Source organism: Carya illinoinensis, chromosome 8, assembly GCF_018687715.1.
Source record: "Carya illinoinensis cultivar Pawnee chromosome 8, C.illinoinensisPawnee_v1, whole genome shotgun sequence".
NCBI lineage: Eukaryota > Viridiplantae > Streptophyta > Magnoliopsida > Fagales > Juglandaceae > Carya > Carya illinoinensis.
Genome location: NC_056759.1, coordinates 7,465,585 through 7,485,132, shown reverse-complemented (window position 1 = coordinate 7,485,132; position 19,548 = coordinate 7,465,585). Strand labels below are relative to the sequence as shown.

Here is a 19,548-nt window from a genome sequence, read left to right as displayed (position 1 = left end):
CGTTAGGAAGTGGTGAGAAGTCCCAACAATTTTTCTTATCAGTCCCAATGGAATCAAATAATTGGTCTAATCTCTTGTTTTCTTAAGTCAACCGCTGAAAATAAATTTTTACAAAAAACACTGTTTGCAAAGACATTGTGACCTCTTCAAACTCATATACGCTTAATGCTTGCTTGCTAAGACATTGTATCGAATTTTTTTTTATTTTTTAATAGGCAATGAGACAGTACAATTTGACCATGTCGAATATGTCCACTTCAATCACACTAATTAAAAAATGATATTTACAATTTTAATATGTGCAAATTCTACTAATTAAAAAATGATATTTACAATCTTAATATGTGAAAATTCTGTATTTTCCCTTTAAAAAATAGATAAATTTAAAATCTACATGAAAAAATCATTTTATTATTGACAGACTCGCGAAACTTACACACTTAAAACCATATCAAACATTACCATGAACCTGGAATCAAACTAGTTCCTTACAATTTTATTTACAAGTACTAAATCATTAATCATGAATGGTCCACTCTGTAAGCTTCATAATTTGAAAGGTTGGCAACCAGTTTTTTATCTTTTTTAATAATGATTGGTTCAAATGTCATTAGACGTGCAATATTCGAATATCGATATGTCATTAGCCGTGCACAACCAACTCAAGGACCACATTTGTGTGATGACATCTGTCAACATGATTAAAAAAAAAGCCATTTAAAGCATCCAACCTCTGCAGTTCAGAGGAAAAAAAAATAAACACCACACTTGTAATGGGCCAACAAGTAATGCTTGTAATCAGTTACAGGTCATGTTAACAGATAAAGCCAGAAACTAACAATCTTATGCTTTCACATTCACACAGATCCCTAGCATGTGAGTCAAGACTATACCCAACCAGCTTGTTGTCCTTACAGAGGACATAGAATCTGAAAGATACCGTCGACATACAGACACAGACAGAAGTTATACTGCAAGTAAGAGGCTGGCGGGTCATTGTCTCCAATTTCAAATAGAATCGCTCCCGGTTCACAATATGGAGCAAGCCTTTTGTACCTTTCTCTTCTTCTTTTGCTTAGGCGGCTGAAGCACGACCTTAATGGCTGCATCAAAAACTGCCTTAACATTCTGCAATTACAAGGGGACATAAGTCCAATCAATACCACGGGATAGACAAATTCTCTGCAAAAAAAAAATAAAAAATGTATAACTGAAGAAAACATACCTGCTGTGTTTTTGAACTACACTCAATGTAGGCAGGAGCTCCAATCAGTTTCCTAAGCTCTTCTCCCTTTAGCAAGAAGTGAAAGTCAAACCATATGTTGAGAATATCGTTGACCAACTAAAACAGGAAGATAAAGGGTGATAAACTTTACCTGATCTGTTGTAATAGGCACTGCACCTGGATGGTCAATAAAGAACTGCTTATCATCCCGAAGATCTGCAGACAAATGGAAGTAATAATAAAAACAAGTTCATCTTTTATGAATAAGGTCAAGAAATTTTTTTTTTTTTATAGGTAAATATAAGGCCAAGAAAATTCAAAAGCGACCAGAAAGAAAAACTCCGGATTCCAAATTGACAAGGAAACTTGCTAATCAAAAATAAAAGAACTGACAAGAAAACTTAAATCAGAGAGTTCTTGCATATTATTTGAACAAACAGAAGAAGTGATTATTAGATAAAAACCAGAAACATCAAATAGATATCCAAAGAGATACAGGTAAACCGCAATCATTACAGATATAAATAGATGTGAAGTCTAATTAGACATAAACCCTGAAGGCAGAAGCTGTGGTAATTTGCAAGAGTCAAGTTTACACAATATAGAGTGACATTAGCAAGGGGAATTAGGGAAATTAACCAGCACCCCTTAAGTGTTAAGTATCACTTAAAAAGTTCATAAAGTTCTTGGGAATTCTCAGCAAAATGAATATCTTCCACACTAGTATGAGCATGCATAGCCACGCCATTCGATTGCTCACTTTCTTAATTACAAGATATATTATCTATCATTTACAAACAACATTAAGTTACCCTTAATATTGTCCAGCAATATGAAATGAAGCATCAATGCTTATAAATTTGTCCACATGATACAAGTGTCTTTGACTCAAAATCCCTACAAGCTATATTCTATACCCAATGCCCCAACCTTGTTTGCTGGAATTTTGTGCTCCATAACTTCTGTACACTTTTCTCCTTAGCAGAAATAACCTATCACCTCCCTCTGCATTTTTTTCCCACTACTCACTTTCATAAGTCATAACTCCAAGTTCAATTCTCTCAACCACACCAGCATCCATATCCATACTTAATATATGAGCACTCTGTCACTGAAGGCAGACCAACCATGTGACATCTTTCTCCTTTATTTTTGTACCCTCCAGAAGACCCAAGTATTTGCTAGAGCTCAGAGTTCCTAAACTTCAAAAGACCTTCAATTTGATACCAAATCAGGGTTTTCCAATGTTCATAAGAGGGATCAATTGAACTTGCTGAACAAATAAATGCAAAATTTAATATCATAGCCACCACCAAAAAGAAAAACGTGCCTTAGCAACCAATCAATAAGCAACAAAAATGAAGAATTTTTCCCAGCCTCTTGAAGTTAAGCATCCTACTGACAAAGATGACCATCTACATTAAAATTTGATGCAAGAATACCACAGCAATTATGAAATGCAACGAATTGGATGAAAAACAGTAAACAGATCAATGTTAGGAATAAGAAGGGATGATATAAATCCTACCGAGCTTTGTTCCAACAAGAATTATTGGAACACCAGGTGCATAATGCCTTAGTTCAGGAATCCACTGAAAATGGAAAAATCAAAAGAGAATAGAATTTATCATCCCATAGAAATGCATATGTCCAATATAGGAAGAATAGAATTTCTAGAACAAATACAAAAAGGAAGAAGTTGATTCAAGAAGATGAAACCTTTTTAGCAACATTTTCATAGCTGGCCTTGCTTATGAGAGAGAAAGCAAGTATAAAGACATCTGCACCTCGATAGCTCAAGGGTCTTAACCTATTGTAATCCTCCTGACCTGTCCAAAATCCCATTAATTCCAAACCTCATGAATATGGAATAAAATGATAACGATCAAGGAAATATCACAAGGATGGCTGTATAATTACCAGCAGTATCCCATAACCCGAGGTTAACAGTGCTTCCATCCACAACAACGTTAGCACTGAAATTGTCAAAAACTGTTGGCACATAGTCCTATTATCAATGACAATGAACAAAAAAGATAGTTAAACAGATAAACTGGAAGAAAAGGGAACTGATTGTACTGAATAAATTAATTTACAGGAGCGCTCCATTTTTATATGCAATAGTAGAGGCAGGAAAAATGGTTAATGTAACTGAATAATGCCAACTAAGATGATGAAATGGACTCTATTTGTGATATAATAATCCAAAACTTCTAACCAGAAGCACATTTAAGGAAAGCAGACAGTGTAACACTATTTGGAAATGAATAATGTTAAGAGGAAAAATTATTCACAAATGAAACACCCAATTAACTATTTCCAAACCAAAAAAGTGGGTTTGCAAGTATTTTCTACCACATACTTATCAAAAAAAAAAATTCTACCACACAATCAAAATAAGGAAACTATAAATCTAATCTACTAGAGTGTGGAGCTACTCAGCAAAGAGTGTCTTGAATAATCAAGGAAAGAGTACCATCATATAGACATGACAAGGGAAAAGCCTAGCTGTATGAATTGCACACAATAGTTCTAATTGTTTGAGATTTGTTACGCTTCAGCTGGGTGCAGGATCCAGGATAAAAATCTGGAGAGACGTTTGGTGTAGTAACAGAGCTTTACAAGACTTATATCCTTCTCTTTTCCAGATTGCAAATGCCAAGGATGTCTCAGTGGCAGAAGTCATGGGGATATCGGGGGGACGGATTCATTGGAACATTAATTTTAGTAGGGCGGCCAAGGACTGGGAAATCAGCAGCTTTGCAGATTTCTATAGCCTCATTTACTCCATAAGACCAAACAGGCAGCAAGGTACTCTCGCAGACAATGGTACTTTTTCTGTTCGTTCTTTCTATAAGGCCCTTACTCAAAAGCCCAATACTCAGTTTCCTTGGAAAAAGATTTGAAGACACAAGGCACCCCCAAAAGCTGCTTTCTTTGTGTGGACAGCCTCATTGGGTAAGATTCTTCCCACTGACAACTGAGGAAAGGGAGGGTTATTATTGCAAAGTGGTGTTGCATGTGCAGAGGAGGGGGAGAGTCGGTAGAACACCTCCTCTTGCATTGTGAAACAGCAAGGTTTCTCTGGAATGAGGTATTCGTTCAAGCAGATTTGGCCTGGGTTATGCCGAAGACCGTGGAGGCAGCTTTGCCTAGCTGGACAAACATAAGAGGCAGGCAACCGAATCAAAGCAATTTGGAAGATGATCCCTCTATGCATTATGTGGTGCTTGTGGCAGGAACACAATGAGCAGACATTCGAAGACCAGGAAAGATCATTGGAGGAACTTAAAGTTTTATTTTTTAGAACTCTTTGTAATTGGGCCATGGTCCTTCATGATTTTTTCTTGCCTCTAATGCGCCTACCTAGTTAAGGCATCAGAGTTTGTTATTGGCCTTGCCATTCTTTGATCAATAAAACTTGTTTGTTTATTTATCCAAAAAAAAGTAAGTGTAACTGCTGGAGTCTAATATCAAAAAAGCATTGTCCGGTTTATTGATTCATACTACAATAAGCAATGATAGTTTGCCACCGTACAAAGCGCAGAAGATAATCTGCTAATTATTGTTACATTCAGTTTTTCAACTAGGAATTCCTGAATCCTGGTTTAGGTATGGAAAAGGGATGGGGTTATCAAGTTCTTTCTGATGTAAATTCCCAGAGGAAAAAGTCCATCCGAGTCCAAAAAAATAGCAGATTAAAATGTCCCTCGATTTTAAAGGAAACCTTCCTCTTTTTCTTTACCTTCTTCTTTTCGCAAGAACTAAATGGAGAATTGGGAATGAATCTAACTTCTCCTAGAAAGAACCATCCAAGAACATGGGCGTGCGGAAGGATCGAAAAATTTCCCAAAAATAGAAACGAAAAGTAGCGAAGTGAGAGCATATATTACGAAACAGAGACTCACCGTGGGGAAGGTATTGCTGGTGTAAGATATCAGCATGCAGGTTTTACCGACGGCGCCGTCACCGACCGTGACACACTTTATGAACCTGGAAGCGCTCATTTCCACCAGAGAAGCCCCCGATCTCCACTGACTCGTCAAACTCCAATGATGTCCGGCCCTCTCTCTCGAGTCTCAGTCTTGTCGTTCTTCCTGCTCCAGAAGAGAGATCACCATCAAGACTCCATCTGTTTCGAAGAAAAACCCAACCCTAGAAGAATCAGATTTCATGTAATGGAAACTGAAATTGAAATTCAGAGTGTAGCCTTTTAGCCCTAATTGCTCGGAGAAAGAAAAAAGGGCAGGGATAAAGGGTGGGACCCAAGCTTTGAGACGCGAAAACAATTGCTGTTTAGCGCTCGATTAACCCACCCAACCCTCTGCCAGTAAAGGCTCCAGCCCCCTTTATCGTGATTCATATCGCGCCAATCAAAATTAAATCATCTTTATTTTTCTTTTTTCTTTTTCTTTAAAAAAATAATTCCCTTTTAACTATTTTTATTTTTGGTAGAATTAATGAAAAAGTTCTCCATTTTATTATTTCTATAAATTTGGATTTTAATATTAACGAGAAAACACTTTCAATCTACATTCATTAGATGTGGAAGTCTCCTATATGAGATTCACTTTTAAAAAAATTCTATTTATGATTTCTTACCTCATTCACTAACACATGTAATTTATTCATTTTTATTCTTCTATTTAATCGTACATATTGATGTATAAAAATAGTGAGTTTTGTCATATTTATTTAATTTATTTAATAAAAATATGTAAAATTTGATTAAGTTTAATTTTCTTGAATTTCATCATTCACTTGTCTTTTTCTTATCATATTAGCATATCTTCTCGTTATAGAAATTTTTTATGTAAATTCATCTATAATCTTTCCTTTTTATGGTATTTCATTTCGGCCAATTAAGAAAACCACAACTTATGATTTATGAAAGTACAAAAAAGAAGTAGCATGATGCATCAAGGGTCATTGATTTTGATACCTTTTCAGCACCTTGATTTGGACCACGATAATGGGTTCTCCAAAGATTAGGGATATTTGACCAATTGAGATAACGTTCATTTCCTATAAGAAATTTTTGTAGTTTTTATTATTTTCTATATGAGATTTATTGCTCATCATTCTCATATATTATACATTAAATTTATTTTAATTTTTTTTATTTTTCATAAATTAATTGAATTTTTATACTCATCATCTATACATTTGATAAAATAAAAAATTAAAGATATAGATTGATTTTTACGACATATTATGCATTTTCTTCGCTGTAGCATTTTGTTAAATATTAATTACTTTGGTAATCGACAATAATATTTACAAGTACATTGTTTCCTGTGTCGAATGCGCATCTTTATTGCTCGATTGCATGAGGAAATTCCATCTGTTGATAATTAATCATTATTTTCTAAGTGCCGTTTAAGTAAAGTGATTGCATTATCTTAAAAACTCTTTAATAAAAAAATTAAGTTGTTTGAAAGACTATTTAAAGTTGATATACAAGTCTTAAAAAGTATTTAAATAGTTTTAAAATTTATTTAATGAAAAAATTAAGTTGTTTAGATGTTAATATTAAACCACTTTTAATTTTAAATAAGTTAAAAAGTACGTTTAAGGGATAATACAGAACGTAATTCAAATTTTAAAAAAACTTTCAATTGAAGAAAATACTCATACAATTTGTAGATAATTATAACTTTCAAACTTTTAAGAATATGGTCATAATTTTTAAAAATTCAAATAATCATAATTTACATTAGAAATTACATTTTTAATTTATTTCCAAATAAATGTAATATTTTTAAAAGTGCTTTACGTATATAGTCAACAGATAGTAAATAAATTTTTAATAGTATAATTTATTAAATAAGTTATAAGTTATAAGTCTTAAAACTACAAGTTATATTTATCACTGCAATCTCTAACATGCACTGATTGTTATATATTAAAATATTTTAATCTCAAATAACCTAAAAAATATATTTAAGGAAAAGTATCATTTTTTTTCCTCAAATGTGCTTTTTCGAATAATAATTCAAATTTTAAAAATAATATCAAAGGGTGAAAGTATCATTACACCTTTCAGATAATTATAATTTTTAAACTTTTAAATATATGGTTGTAATTTTTTAAAAATCAACTAGACATTGTTTTTACCTTAGGGAACACTTTTTTAATTTGTTTGCAAACAAATATAACATGTTTCAAAGTGTTTTAAACACATTGTTACTAAACAATAAATATATTTTAATAATAGAATTTATTACTTAAACTATAAGCTCTAAAATGATAAACTATAGTTTTCATCACAATCTCAAATATGCAAATTAAGGATGATGACTATATAGCAACAAATGTAAAAGTAATAAATAACTGAATATCCACATTGGTTTATGTATATACATATGCAAAATCACCTCTTTTGGAAATTCATTTTACCATACAAACAAAATTCTTACATTAGCTTATGCAAATTTGTGACAAAATAATAATAATATATTATCATTTTATTATTTTTTTGGCCTTTTTTTTTACAGAGTTTGTAATTTCTATGTATTGGGTTAATACATGTACTATTTTAATACATGCAATTAGCACTCAATACATGTATTCAAAACCTGTGAGAGAGATCGATGTGCATGGGTTTGATATTTAAATATATAAAATATTTGAGTAAAATATTTTGTTGAGAGTGAAAGAGTAAAATATATAGTAAAATATTTACAAGTAAAATATGTAGAAATAGAGTGGGAGGAGAGAGAAAGAATTAATAAAATATGTTTTGAATAGTGAATAGTAGATATTCAAATATGTAAAGGTACTATTCATAACTATATAAATATTTGAAAATACATAATCTAAAATAAATGAATTTAGGCTCAACTTTACATATGCATATACATAGACTAATGTAGATGCTTTAAAAGACGGAACTGTTGAGAGCATGATAGCTAACGGTAGCATTGGACTCGGACCAACATGGCTAGTAGCACATTGTAGCACTTTTTATGTTCCTTAATTTTAATAATAATGTCGTATTAGAATCTTGTACTTGGAGTACTGAAAATGGAGGCGTGCCAAAGATGATTGCAATCATGCCATGCACAGACAACCTTAGGATTTGAGGATGCACATGGTGAAGTGCCTAGTACGCACCCCTGGACCACTTCCATGTGCTCTGGCTTGTTACGTGCGTCGTGCCATCCCTCCCTCCCTCCCTCAACATCTTCAATAGCTTCATCAAGTATTTCAATCTACCTTATTTATTTTTGTTAGATTCGTATTCTAATTATTACAATTTTTTTAATTTTTATAGATGTAGGTTGTTACACTGCTTCTAGATAAACAATAGAACTCATGACTTCTATTTTAATATCACGTTAAATCATTACTTATCTTAAAAATTTAAATTAATAAAAAAAATAGATCAAATTATTTATATTATATTCTTTAAAACTACCATATCGTCCCATGCACGTTGCCACGTGAAAGCAATAAAGAATTGAATGACCAATCCTTTCAATATTGCATTGGCAGTTACCAATCACCCCTTTGCTTTTGCCCTCCCATAACCGCACACCCTTCGTGCCTTCTCGCAAACGGGAGTTTTGTAAGCATCAAGTATTCAACTGATGAATTCATGGGCACACGTTGCTTTCGCTGCCCTGCTTACTGCAACTTCCAATGCCTGCTTATTCCCACTCTTGAGTCTTGATGTTCTCATAAATCACGATGTAGAGAGCAATACTGGTTTATGCAGCTGCTTAACTGTTACAAGTCTCAGTCGTGCCTAGGGCTGTTCATCCGGGTTCCGACCCGGAAACCCGGATTTGAAATCCGGGCCGGAAACTGAACCGGGTTAGCCCGGGTCAGATCCGGGCCGGAACCCGGATGAACCCGGGTTGTGTAAAACCCGGATTCCGGGTTCCGGATTGAACCTGGGCTTCTTTTTTTTTTTTTTTTGGGGTTCCAGATTGAACCCGGTTACGGTGTTACACTCTGTCAAAACTCCAATACACATCTAGCAATTCAAATTTTTGCAGTTGAATCTCACTGTCATGCCATCACTGTCAGAATCGGAATTGTACATCAAAGACTCCTAATACATATTCAATCCCTAATTGTCCAAGTATACAACATTTCCAAGCTCGCCTTTTGACCTGGGTATGCTTTCTTTTTTTTCTACAAAGGCGTAATCAATAATCCAAAGCAATTTCAGAGAAGACAACCAGAAAGCTCGCCTCTAATGACAATAAACGCCATGGTTAGTACATTTCTGTATAAAATATATGACAAGCATGATATATTCGCACCTACAATATTCACATACAGATGCGATAAAAGGAAAGTAAATGACTACAAACTGAAAGATCTTACAACATCATTCTAGTTGCATGTGTGCACTCTTTTACAAAGCATATGCCTGTAGTTTAAAACAACTGTTGCAGCATGACAGGAGAGAGACCAGTACTGCTTGCATTTTTAACCGGGGATTGGTTGATTCCTTGGCAGTCCAAAGCAAGATTTGGACTAGCATCCAAATCCAGATACAAGGAAAATCTTCTTCTAGCCTGTACTAGTAGCTTAAAATCTACTAACAGCCAAAGCTAATAAAACCCAAGACCTTAGTACATTCAAAATAGAACAAAACAAAAAATGAAGGATTGAGATCTGGACATTAAACACAAAGAAATGAAAACAAAACAGACCCAAATCAACAAAGTACTCAAAGGAAAAAAACCCTAAAAAAACTACTGCAGATTTGAACTTGAACAGAGATATAGCACAGATTGTCCCTAAAAAACCCATAAAAAAAACTTGAACATATCGAGCAAGAGAAACGGCGAGACCAAAGTATGAAACCAAATCGAAAAATCGAATAGGAAGAACTCTAGATTTCTCCCAATGGCCCAAAGTATACGTAAAGACTAAAAAACTCGCAAACAAAAAAATACCCATGTTTAACAAAAAATAGCAGATCTGCCTTCCTTGCTGGGTCGAGAGAGAGAGAGAGAGAGAGAGAGAGAGAGAGAGAGAGAGAAGAGAGACTACCGATCTAAAGTCCGGCGGTGGCGGCGAGAGAGAGACAGACGGCGGCAAAAATTGAAGCGAAGGCCTAGGGTTCCCTTCGTTGGGCGAGAGAGAGAGAGAGAGAGAGAGAGAGAGAGAGAGAGAGAGATACGAAATAAGAAACAACTTTTTTTGTTTTTTTTTTTTTTATAAAAACCAGGTACCGGGGTTAAAATCCGGTACCCGTGTGTAATACCTGCAACCGGCCCGGATTGGGCCGGTTTTAATAATGTAGATTTCGGCCCGGGTCAAATCCGGGCCGAAAACCATAACCGAACACCCGGTTATCCGGGTTCAGGCCTGGGCCGGGTAAAACCCGTCCCATATGAACAGCCGACTCGTGCCCTAGGAAGGATCGTGAGATAGGGGGATCAGGGTTTGATGCGGACCGTTGATTGGAGCAAGCGCTAGGATCGTGCCAGGGTTGCAGTATAATTGTATAAAGAAGGGGCTTCTAGAAGTAACTAAGAAGTTTATTTCTGATTTCTTATAGCATATTTTTAATTAACGAATATTGGAATTAGTTGATACTCATAAATCCAGTAGTCGTTTTATATTTTGTTATGCATCCCTTATAAGGGACAGTACTCGTGTAGTGTTGGATTATCCTGAATATTATTACAAACTTTCCTTCTTCTACCTTTTATTCCTCAGGCCTCTCCCCTCAAGTGAGAATCCCTAGTTCCCTTAAACATTGTGTTACATGAACCAAACCTAATTTATTCCTTAATGATATCAATCAAGTTCAACCTCTCAAGCGTTGTCATCAGGAGTGCAATCACAGTACTCTCCCCGCACTAGAGCGAGACACTTTCCTGCTGAGACTTTCATTTCAAGTTAAATGAAAGTCGAAGGCCAAGCCTAGCTCCTTATTTTCATGGCGGAAATAAAGTTGTTTCGGGCCTAACTTTATCGATTCTGAGTGACTTGGTTTTGGGCCACAAAAGTGAACCAGCCCAAGACCCAACTGATTTGGTCCTTTTTCGAACAGCGTAAGATTTTGGCCTTGCTCAGTGCTCAAGGTTGATTCATCCTTGTTAATGCAGCTTATTGGAAGCAGAAACAAACGGTTCTTTGATTTATTCCAATACTCCGGTGGAAAATAAAGACAACTTCCGAAACAGGTCGGCGTTCAAACTTTTTTCTTGATTTCTTATGTTCTTTTCTTGCAGCAAATATCTGGTTGATTGCGTAACTTGAACTTGTTACTCGGGTTTATGTATTGGTGAACTAGGTTAAGATTCAAACGTTTTCAGCAATATGAATATATATTTGTTGCTTCCATATGCGTATTGTACCTTGGTTTTGTTATTAAGCACGATTTTTAGTTGTGTCCGTATTTTTTGTTTCCTTTTGTTTCTTCTTCCAATCAAGTGCTCAGTCTTCAGCTTTTGAATCCATTGTTACCGATAATAAAAAATAAAATAAAAAGTTATTGAATTTATTGTTGATAAATGTATTCTCCTAGACAATAGGCGGAGACTATCTTATGACTCTGCCTCTTCCTGCTTGACTGTGATTTGATATGGGGTTTGATATATATCCGTTTTCTATTCCGGTTTGGTCCTTTGACATCATATTTCTTATGTTCTAGCGTGTTTGGATTTAGTTAATTTGAATCTCATTGGAGTGACGTGAGCGAAGTGTCGCATGACGTATTTGATAAAACGCTTGAAAGAGTTGGGACTAAATGACCATATCATATGGACGGTTTCAACTTTTAAACATACAAATAATGTATCACCTATATATTATTTTTAAAGAGAAAAATCCAACACGAAACCCACCCTCATCCCTCTTTTGCTAATGGACTACAAAGTTAATTTGTTGGTTCATTTGATAGTAGTATTCTTACATCCTTGAAGCCGGCTTCAGATTTTTAGAAACATTACATAGAACTAAATGTTATGCAATTATTTTTCTTGAAACACAACAGATCCTTGTACGTAAGATGGCTAAAAATAAAGAAGGGTTCTTTCTCCTTTACCTTGATAGAATTAGAAAGTTGGGCATGTTATCAATGTTCCACCAGCCACTTGAACTGAGCTAATTGTCTTATAATTTGCGTAACTAACACTGGAAATATACATTATCTATATGTTCCAACTTTTCTCGGTAGCCACATTCCAGTTTCCACCACTAATATTGTCGAGTCAAGGTGGGCAAATTACTCACTTGATTTTTATTTTGATTTCTTTTTTGCCTTGTGATGGCAAGTAAATTATGTTTTTTGTGCACTTTAGTTTCAGATATTACCTATATAAAAAAATATCAGATATGTGGAAGAGAAAATTTGTCGTGTTTAACCATCTTTAGAGTGCAAATGCTTCATTTCTAAATGCAAGTACGTTTGAAATTCCCCAATTGTCTGTAGAAATCCAAACATTACAGTTTCTCTTATTTTTGTATAGAACTACCTCACTAGACAGCTCACCAAAGAGGCATCTCATGGAGTATTCTCATGCACGTGATTTCTTGTTCGGCGAATTTTGTGGGACAATGGCACAGTGCTTTCTTTGAAATCAAAAAAGTATGCTGAATGTCCTATGTGCAAGTTTCAGCGCAGTGTGAAAGGCATTGCTGTCACATTAGCTTGGTTGTTAGCTTGATCGTTTTATGTTTTACTTGATTGATTGACATTGAACAGCAATACCTAGAAAAGTATTTACAAAATCTTCTCTTGTTATTTCCATAGAGACATTCTTGTACCATTTTGGGGTTGTACTTTGTGGTGTAGTAGGCATGGTATGGCAAGTCTATCCCCTGCTTGATTTTAGTGGTTTTACAATGATATGGGCTCATAAATTACCACCATATTTCAATTTGATTTGTACATTCCTGATGAACCACCTTCGTCTTCAGAGATTTCTGGAAGAGAGATATCTTATATGGTCACAGCTGAGGTATGCCTTAAATCGGGCTTCTGTTGCATTTGTTTTGTTGACAAGTTATCATGTCTTCCTTTATGGCTTCAGCTTAACTACATGTACCCAACATATATGATCTGTCTACCTCTGTGACAGATGTGGAAGTAAAATTTTTATTTGGTGTTGCATTTTTGAGTGTGCGTTTATTTAGGAGGGCATTAGGAGGGCAGGGAGGAGTATATGGGGATGGAAAGAGAGATTGTCAGTGTATGGTAATTGCTAATTGTATGAAAGAAATGAAGCTCTGTTATACTTAAAGCTAAGACTTCTTTTTTCTTTTTCTTTTTTTCTTTTTTTAATTTCCTTTTACCCTGCATCTTTGAGTTGGACGGTAAAAATAATAATAATAATAATAGTAACAGAGTTTGACTGCACTGGAAAGGGTGATATGCCTGAGGAGGAAGTTCTGTGCGATCAATATGCGAGGTTGCCTTTTCGTTGGCTTCGTTAAGATTACTGTATATTTTATCATCTTTTAGATTAAAGCAATTAACATCTAAAGCCTGTATTAGGTAGATATCATAGAGATCAAAATATGGACTTGGTTCAGAGTCCTTTTAGCAGCATCTGGTACTGATTAGTCAGTTCACAATTCATACACCGAACTTTAATATGTCTAAACCAGCATCAGGTAGATACCATAGAGATTAAAATATAGACTTGGCTCAGAATCCTTTTGATTTAGTCAGTTCATAATTTATACTAGGCCTGCACATCAACCCGGACCACCCAGATTTTGACCCGATCCGATCCGACCCGTAGGAAAAGCCTCACAAATGTGGATTGATCCGACCCAGAAATTTCGGGGTCGGGTCGAACCCGTTCTTTACTTTGCTTTCGATATGTTCGTTTGCAGAGTTCCAAAACCCAATTGATCTTTTTTCCTTATGCAGTGCCAATGGTAGATAGGTCATGAGTGAACAGATTCAAAATCAAAGAAACAATAAGAAGAAGAAAAGGGGCTTGAGAATATGAAGATGAGTAGATGGCGAAGCAGAGAGAGGAGCAAGACCAAGTGGGGTCGGAGGGCCTGATCTGCTCCAGGCATACGAGGCATGATAGGGCACCGGAGAAGGAGGTTAAGAAGGACTGTATTTTGCTGAAGTCGGAGGTGGATGGTGATGATTGATTGGTGGATTCGAAGTAGGCTTTGAAAATGGAGTTTGAGAGATCAGCGTGGCAGAAGGGCCGGGATCCAGTGTGGCCGTGGTTGGTGTCTGAATCGGAGGGAGGTTGTTGGCAGTGGTCATTAGTTGAGGTCATTTTGGGGATTTAAAAATTATTAAGAGTTGCAGATTTCACCGATGATGGCGTCGCTTCAGTCTGTGCGAGGTTATCGGAGATGTTTCGTAAGTTTCCTTCTTTCACCCTTCTGAGATTTGGGCTGAACACATGAACAGTTACAGTAGGTTAGAGGGTTTTGGGCTTTTCTCATTTATGCCCGAATATAAATGGCGGAGAATCAATTAAAATGCCAAAGAGGAGAAACTCAGATGGAGGATTGTGAAGAGTTTAAGCAAAACTAGTCGTACACTCACATACGCTCTTCGCGAAATAAGCCGACAGAATCCTAAGGAAAAAAATCTCTCTGGTAAATTCTAAGGAAAACGAAAATGCTCAAAGTAGTGTCTCAGTTGCATGCAACAAGCACAAAGTGAAAAACTAAACTAATTCTTCTCGGTAGCTTCACCAGCAATGGCTTGCGAGCTCAAATCTACAATCAAGTCATTCAAATCAGAGTAAGAGGATCCTCCTCCTTCAACAAAGCTCTTTGCCATCTTCATAAGCTCTCTTGGTATGCTTCTCATTTCCTCTGCTTCTTCCCCAACCATTACTCGAATATTGTATCAAGATTAGAAACTTGCTCTTGACCTCTAGATCTCCAGATCGATCGGACAAAAAAAAATCAGATAGATCCAACAAAGAGTAACAAAAGCGAGAAACGAGAGAGGGCTTCGCTTTTTCAAATTTTTAGTCGGGTTCAAATGTCGCCCGATATTAGTTGGATTGGAGGGTTGTTGAAACTGACATGTACCAAACCCGATTTTAGCGGGTTCAACCCAACCGGATTGTGCGGGTTGAGCGGCCTAGAGGGTATTTTGCACAGGCCTAATTTATACATCGAGTTTTTCATCATTTTTCTTTTCGGTTTGTTATTTATGGCACCAAGGCTTCTTCTTCTTCTTCTTCTCTTTTTTTTTTTTTTTTTTGGAAGAAAAGTCAGAGTCACATGTTCTAAAGTGACTCCTCCCCAAATTTATTGAAATAGTCTTCACTTATGGTAAAGGAAAACTGTGGCTACATCCATACACTTAGGAATTACAAAAAAAAAAATACCAAGAATATAAACCAATAAATCCCAAGCATCAAAAAAAAAAAGAAGACATCACCTTATTACTAAGATCTATACAATGAATGACCAATCCCAAGCAATAAATTAAATAAATATGAGTCAAAAGATAGACACCGTTCCATCTATATGAAAGAAAGCCAACATCAATCCATTGCCAATCTTCCATACGAAAGGTTACGTCTATACGAAATCCACTTGAAGCTACGCACCGTCTTAGCAAGTTCGCAAGTGAGATATTTCCATTGGGCGCAAACTCGGCAAACCACAATTATCCAAGCGAAGAATTCTTCTAATTACAGGACGTAACTATGAGCTTTCATTCCAAGTCTAATTCATTCTGGAAGCTCCCAGCCTTGCGAAGCCATCAGCCAATGAGTCACACTACCTATAGACATGCCCGAATCTGTAATTCAAGCCTTCACACAGCTACATCAACTCTTCCCAATAATCTTCCAAGTATCAAAGACCACATCTTTTTTTCTTCATCCACTCAATCACAATCTTAGAGTCTATCTCAATTTCTATATTTTGAATGCCCAAAAATCTCAAAATTCTCATGCCCTAAACCAAGTTCAAAAATTCAGCAATATTGTTAGATTGATTCCCAATAACTATTGCAAAACCAGAAATTAACTTCCCTTTGCAATCTCTAATAGGCACCCGATGAGCTTGGGTTCCCCAACGAACAGCCATCTTCATTTTGCTTGTGCCAACCTTCCTTTGGTTTCACCCATTTCAAAGGCAAATAAGATATATGTTTATGCTTAACAGATATATTAAACATCAATAATATCTCCTCATCTGGCTTATAGATAATCTGGAAGAAGCCTTCAGATTATTTCCACATATGTGTATCTTATACTGCAGGATATTGTTAGGAGGAAGTTGGGCATCTCGCTGATTAAACTGTTTGGCCATAAGAAATTTTCATTTCAAACATAAAATTTTTATTTCATCATTATAATTTTCTCAAATCCTCATATAAAATATAATAAACAATTTAACTTTTTTTAAATTCTAATACAATAATAATAATATTAAAATATAATATTTTAATATTTAATTTTAAAAATCAAAATTTTCATCTAAAAAATTTCAGTGACCAAGTAGAACAGAATGATCCAGAAGTGTAATTGTCAAAAGACCTATTTGGACTCGGTGTTTTTCCTAGAAATCTACTCTCAATTTCTAATTCTGATTATGTCAACAGGTAAAAAAGAAATGTGGAAAATGTGGTAATGACGAGGTTGAGAGTTGGACCATGCAGGTATTTCAAACAGATGTCATGTTTGTTTTTTTTACCAGAAAGGAATCTTAGTCCGTTTTCTTATCCACCTCTTTCACACCCTACAGATGATGAGATATCAGCGGATGCAGACTACATTTTTTATTTTACCGTTGTACCAAATGCAACCATAAATTTTTGAGTTTTGTTACAAACAAAATCGTGTATACTAATTTATATATTAATATTAATTTTTATTTAAAATTAACATTATTTTCAATAAAATCTACTTTTTAACTACTCACTTATACACATATTAATGTACAATTTATGCTTATTAAATTTTTTCTACATTTTACGAGAATTTAGTTTGTACCAAATAATATTTATAAACTTTTGCATTTTGTGAAAAACAAATAAAAACTTCTGCATTTTGCTTAAAAAACAATTAGAAAATCACATCTCATTATTTTTTCAACCTCAATTCAAAAAATTAAATTTTGAATTGAATTTTTTCTACATTTTACCACTTAATTTAATTTATCTCAATATCCAAATGTATTAATAGAAAATCACATCTCCTCCCTAGACCTCCTCCTCCTATCCCACTTGCATATTATATTATTTACTACAAATATTGAATGATTTTTATTTATTTAAAAGGAAAACAAATAAAAAAATAATTTAATACATTTTTAAAGGAAAAAAAAAAAAAGAAGCATCGATTAGTGCAAATGCTTCGGTAGGTCTCCCTACCTAGCATTTTTCTTAATCCGTTCATTGAAAAAGATGGACTGTTTGACCTGCTGCTATTAGATAAATTAGACCCTTATTATGGAAATTTAGACAAAGTGGTCTCGGCCTAACGTGTAAAAATTATAAGAGAAAGTAGATATTATTTTCACAGCGAGATCTCATGAGATTTAGAATTATAATTTATGTGATCGATAGATCAAGCAATTTAACTTGACTTCTTATTTCTTATTATTGTTTGTGCTTTCTGAAGCCGGTACAAAATCAGAACAAACCATATGAAGAGAAACCACGCAATTTATTTCAGGAAGAAAAGATTACATTATTATATGCTTAGAGAATCAAGCCAAACAAAAAAAAAAAAAAACAAGACTGGAAAAAGGAACAGAAAAATACACCCAACCTTGCAATCTCCTAATTCCAAGCTGCCCCGATCCTAATATTCGTCGTATTTGTGCACCCCAAACAAAAACATAGGTGGTGATCACAAATTTTACGAAAACGAAAACGAAAACAGAAAAGGATTGCAACACAGTAAGCATATTAAGCAAAGCTGCACTCGCTGACACCTTTATTTACACGAGCAGACGACAAATTAATCCATCTTCACCCATCACACAGTAGTACAGCTTCAAGGGAGGCGTAACAATCTCCGGAGATTATCCGTCGCTCCGGCGTCGATCCCGGCAGCCTCAACGTTGCAACAAAGCTTCGGCCTCAAACTAAACTTGGGCAGCGGCAAACTACTCGGAGGCGGAGCTAGACTAAACACTGTACCCGAAAACTCTTCTAGCTCTTCTATGGCAACCGTACTAAGACTCTTACCTAAAACTCGAGAAACATCCTTGGGTAGATCATTCGGTTCAGGCCCCAACCGCTTGGTGGAAGCGATGATCAAGCTCTCGGAAATAGCTTGCCTAGTTGTTGCCAAATCGTGCTTAATCGGATCCTCTCTTTTCGTGGGTTTTGGTTTCTTCGGCGTGAGGGACTGATCTCTGCGTTTGTTAGGTTTTCGGGTAGGAGGAGGAGAGGAGAAGCCTCGAGTTCGAGAAGGGAGAGAGTGGTGGGTTATGGGGACAGGTAGAGGAAGAAGAGGCGGTTGTTGTTGCTGCTGCTGCTGCCGCTGATATGGATAGTGGTTGAAGTTTGAGACCGAGGCAGGGGGGTAGGAAGATGAGAGAGAAGGTTTGGGAGGAGGGTACTGGTGGTGCAAGAGGCCGCCATGGATGATGTTAGCTGGTGCAAGATTTTCTGAGGATTTCGAAATGAAAGCGCGATAGTTTTTCCTTGCCGTTCTGATTTGCTTAGAGCTGCAGGAAAAGATTGATTGGTCTGGTGATGAATACGGTGCCACAACTGCATCCATACTCAGATCGATATCTTAGTTTTACAGAAAATAAAGAAAATTTCGATAATTTGAACCAGAAAAAGGAAGAATAAAAGTGGAGTCAATCTTATAATAACACGATCGACAGCCTCAAACTTGTTTGGAAAAATAAGCTACAAAAAATTAAAACCTGTACCCGTGGAAAACTGATCCGTTCGTCGAGATTGACTTTAGAACGTACAAACAAAGATCAAGAAGTTTCAGAAAATTTTATACAATCATAGACAAGACAAGAAGCTTAATCGATCCGAGAAAGTAGCTAGTGTTAATAAAAGCAGATCTATGTTAAGGTGTTAGAAACAACAAGGAAAAACCAACATGAAAATAATGAAGCTAGCATATAAACATGGGATATATGTTAGGATTTCTGACCCAGAAATGGAAACGAGAGAGAGAGAGATAGAGATTGAGAGAGAGAGAGAGAGAGGGGTTTCGGAATTGCGTGGCTCAGACCCCCTTTAAATAGAAGCAAAGCTCCAACGGCTACTTAATTATTATTATTATTATTATTACATTTCCACTGTTTACTATTTCTTATTTTCAATTAAAATGTCACAATTACTCCAAATTTACGGACAACTGTTGCAGTTAGCTTTTACCCCCCGAGTCCAAGACCTGGGATACTGTAGGGCGGCAACCGCCGATGCG

The 19,548-nt window shown here is 35.6% G+C and overlaps 2 protein-coding genes across 2 annotated transcripts; both read right to left on the bottom strand.

Annotated features, from left to right (window-relative positions):
* Nucleotides 1-698: 698 nt before the first annotated feature.
* On the bottom strand, nt 699-5,557 carry LOC122317756 (rac-like GTP-binding protein RHO1). Its single transcript, XM_043134751.1, has 7 exons — nt 5,134-5,557; nt 3,146-3,233; nt 2,945-3,054; nt 2,754-2,817; nt 1,377-1,441; nt 1,226-1,291; nt 699-1,128 (listed from the first exon to the last, which is right to left on the bottom strand). The coding sequence occupies exons 1-7, from the start codon at nt 5,230-5,232 to the stop codon at nt 1,030-1,032; spliced, it is 591 nt and encodes a 196-aa protein (XP_042990685.1). The 5' UTR covers nt 5,233-5,557; the 3' UTR covers nt 699-1,029.
* Nucleotides 5,558-17,792: 12,235 nt separating this feature from the next.
* Nucleotides 17,793-19,345, bottom strand: LOC122319367 (1-phosphatidylinositol 3-phosphate 5-kinase-like). The gene has a single exon (XM_043137408.1). The coding sequence runs from the start codon at nt 18,877-18,879 to the stop codon at nt 18,145-18,147; it is 735 nt and encodes a 244-aa protein (XP_042993342.1). The 5' UTR covers nt 18,880-19,345; the 3' UTR covers nt 17,793-18,144.
* Nucleotides 19,346-19,548: the final 203 nt, after the last annotated feature.

Excerpts from the sequence above, each read along its gene's own strand:
- LOC122317756 (XM_043134751.1), bottom strand. The coding sequence starts at position 5,232 with ATGAGCGCTTCCAGGTTCATAAAGTGTGTCACGGTCGGTGACGGCGCC. Across the intron at positions 2,818-2,944 it reads ATGAAAATGTTGCTAAAAAG|TGGATTCCTGAACTAAGGCA; the intron begins GTTTCATCTTCT and ends TTCCATTTTCAG. Across the intron at positions 1,129-1,225 it reads GTAGTTCAAAAACACAGCAG|AATGTTAAGGCAGTTTTTGA; the intron begins GTATGTTTTCTT and ends TTGTAATTGCAG.
- LOC122319367 (XM_043137408.1), bottom strand. The coding sequence starts at position 18,879 with ATGGATGCAGTTGTGGCACCGTATTCATCACCAGACCAATCAATCTTT.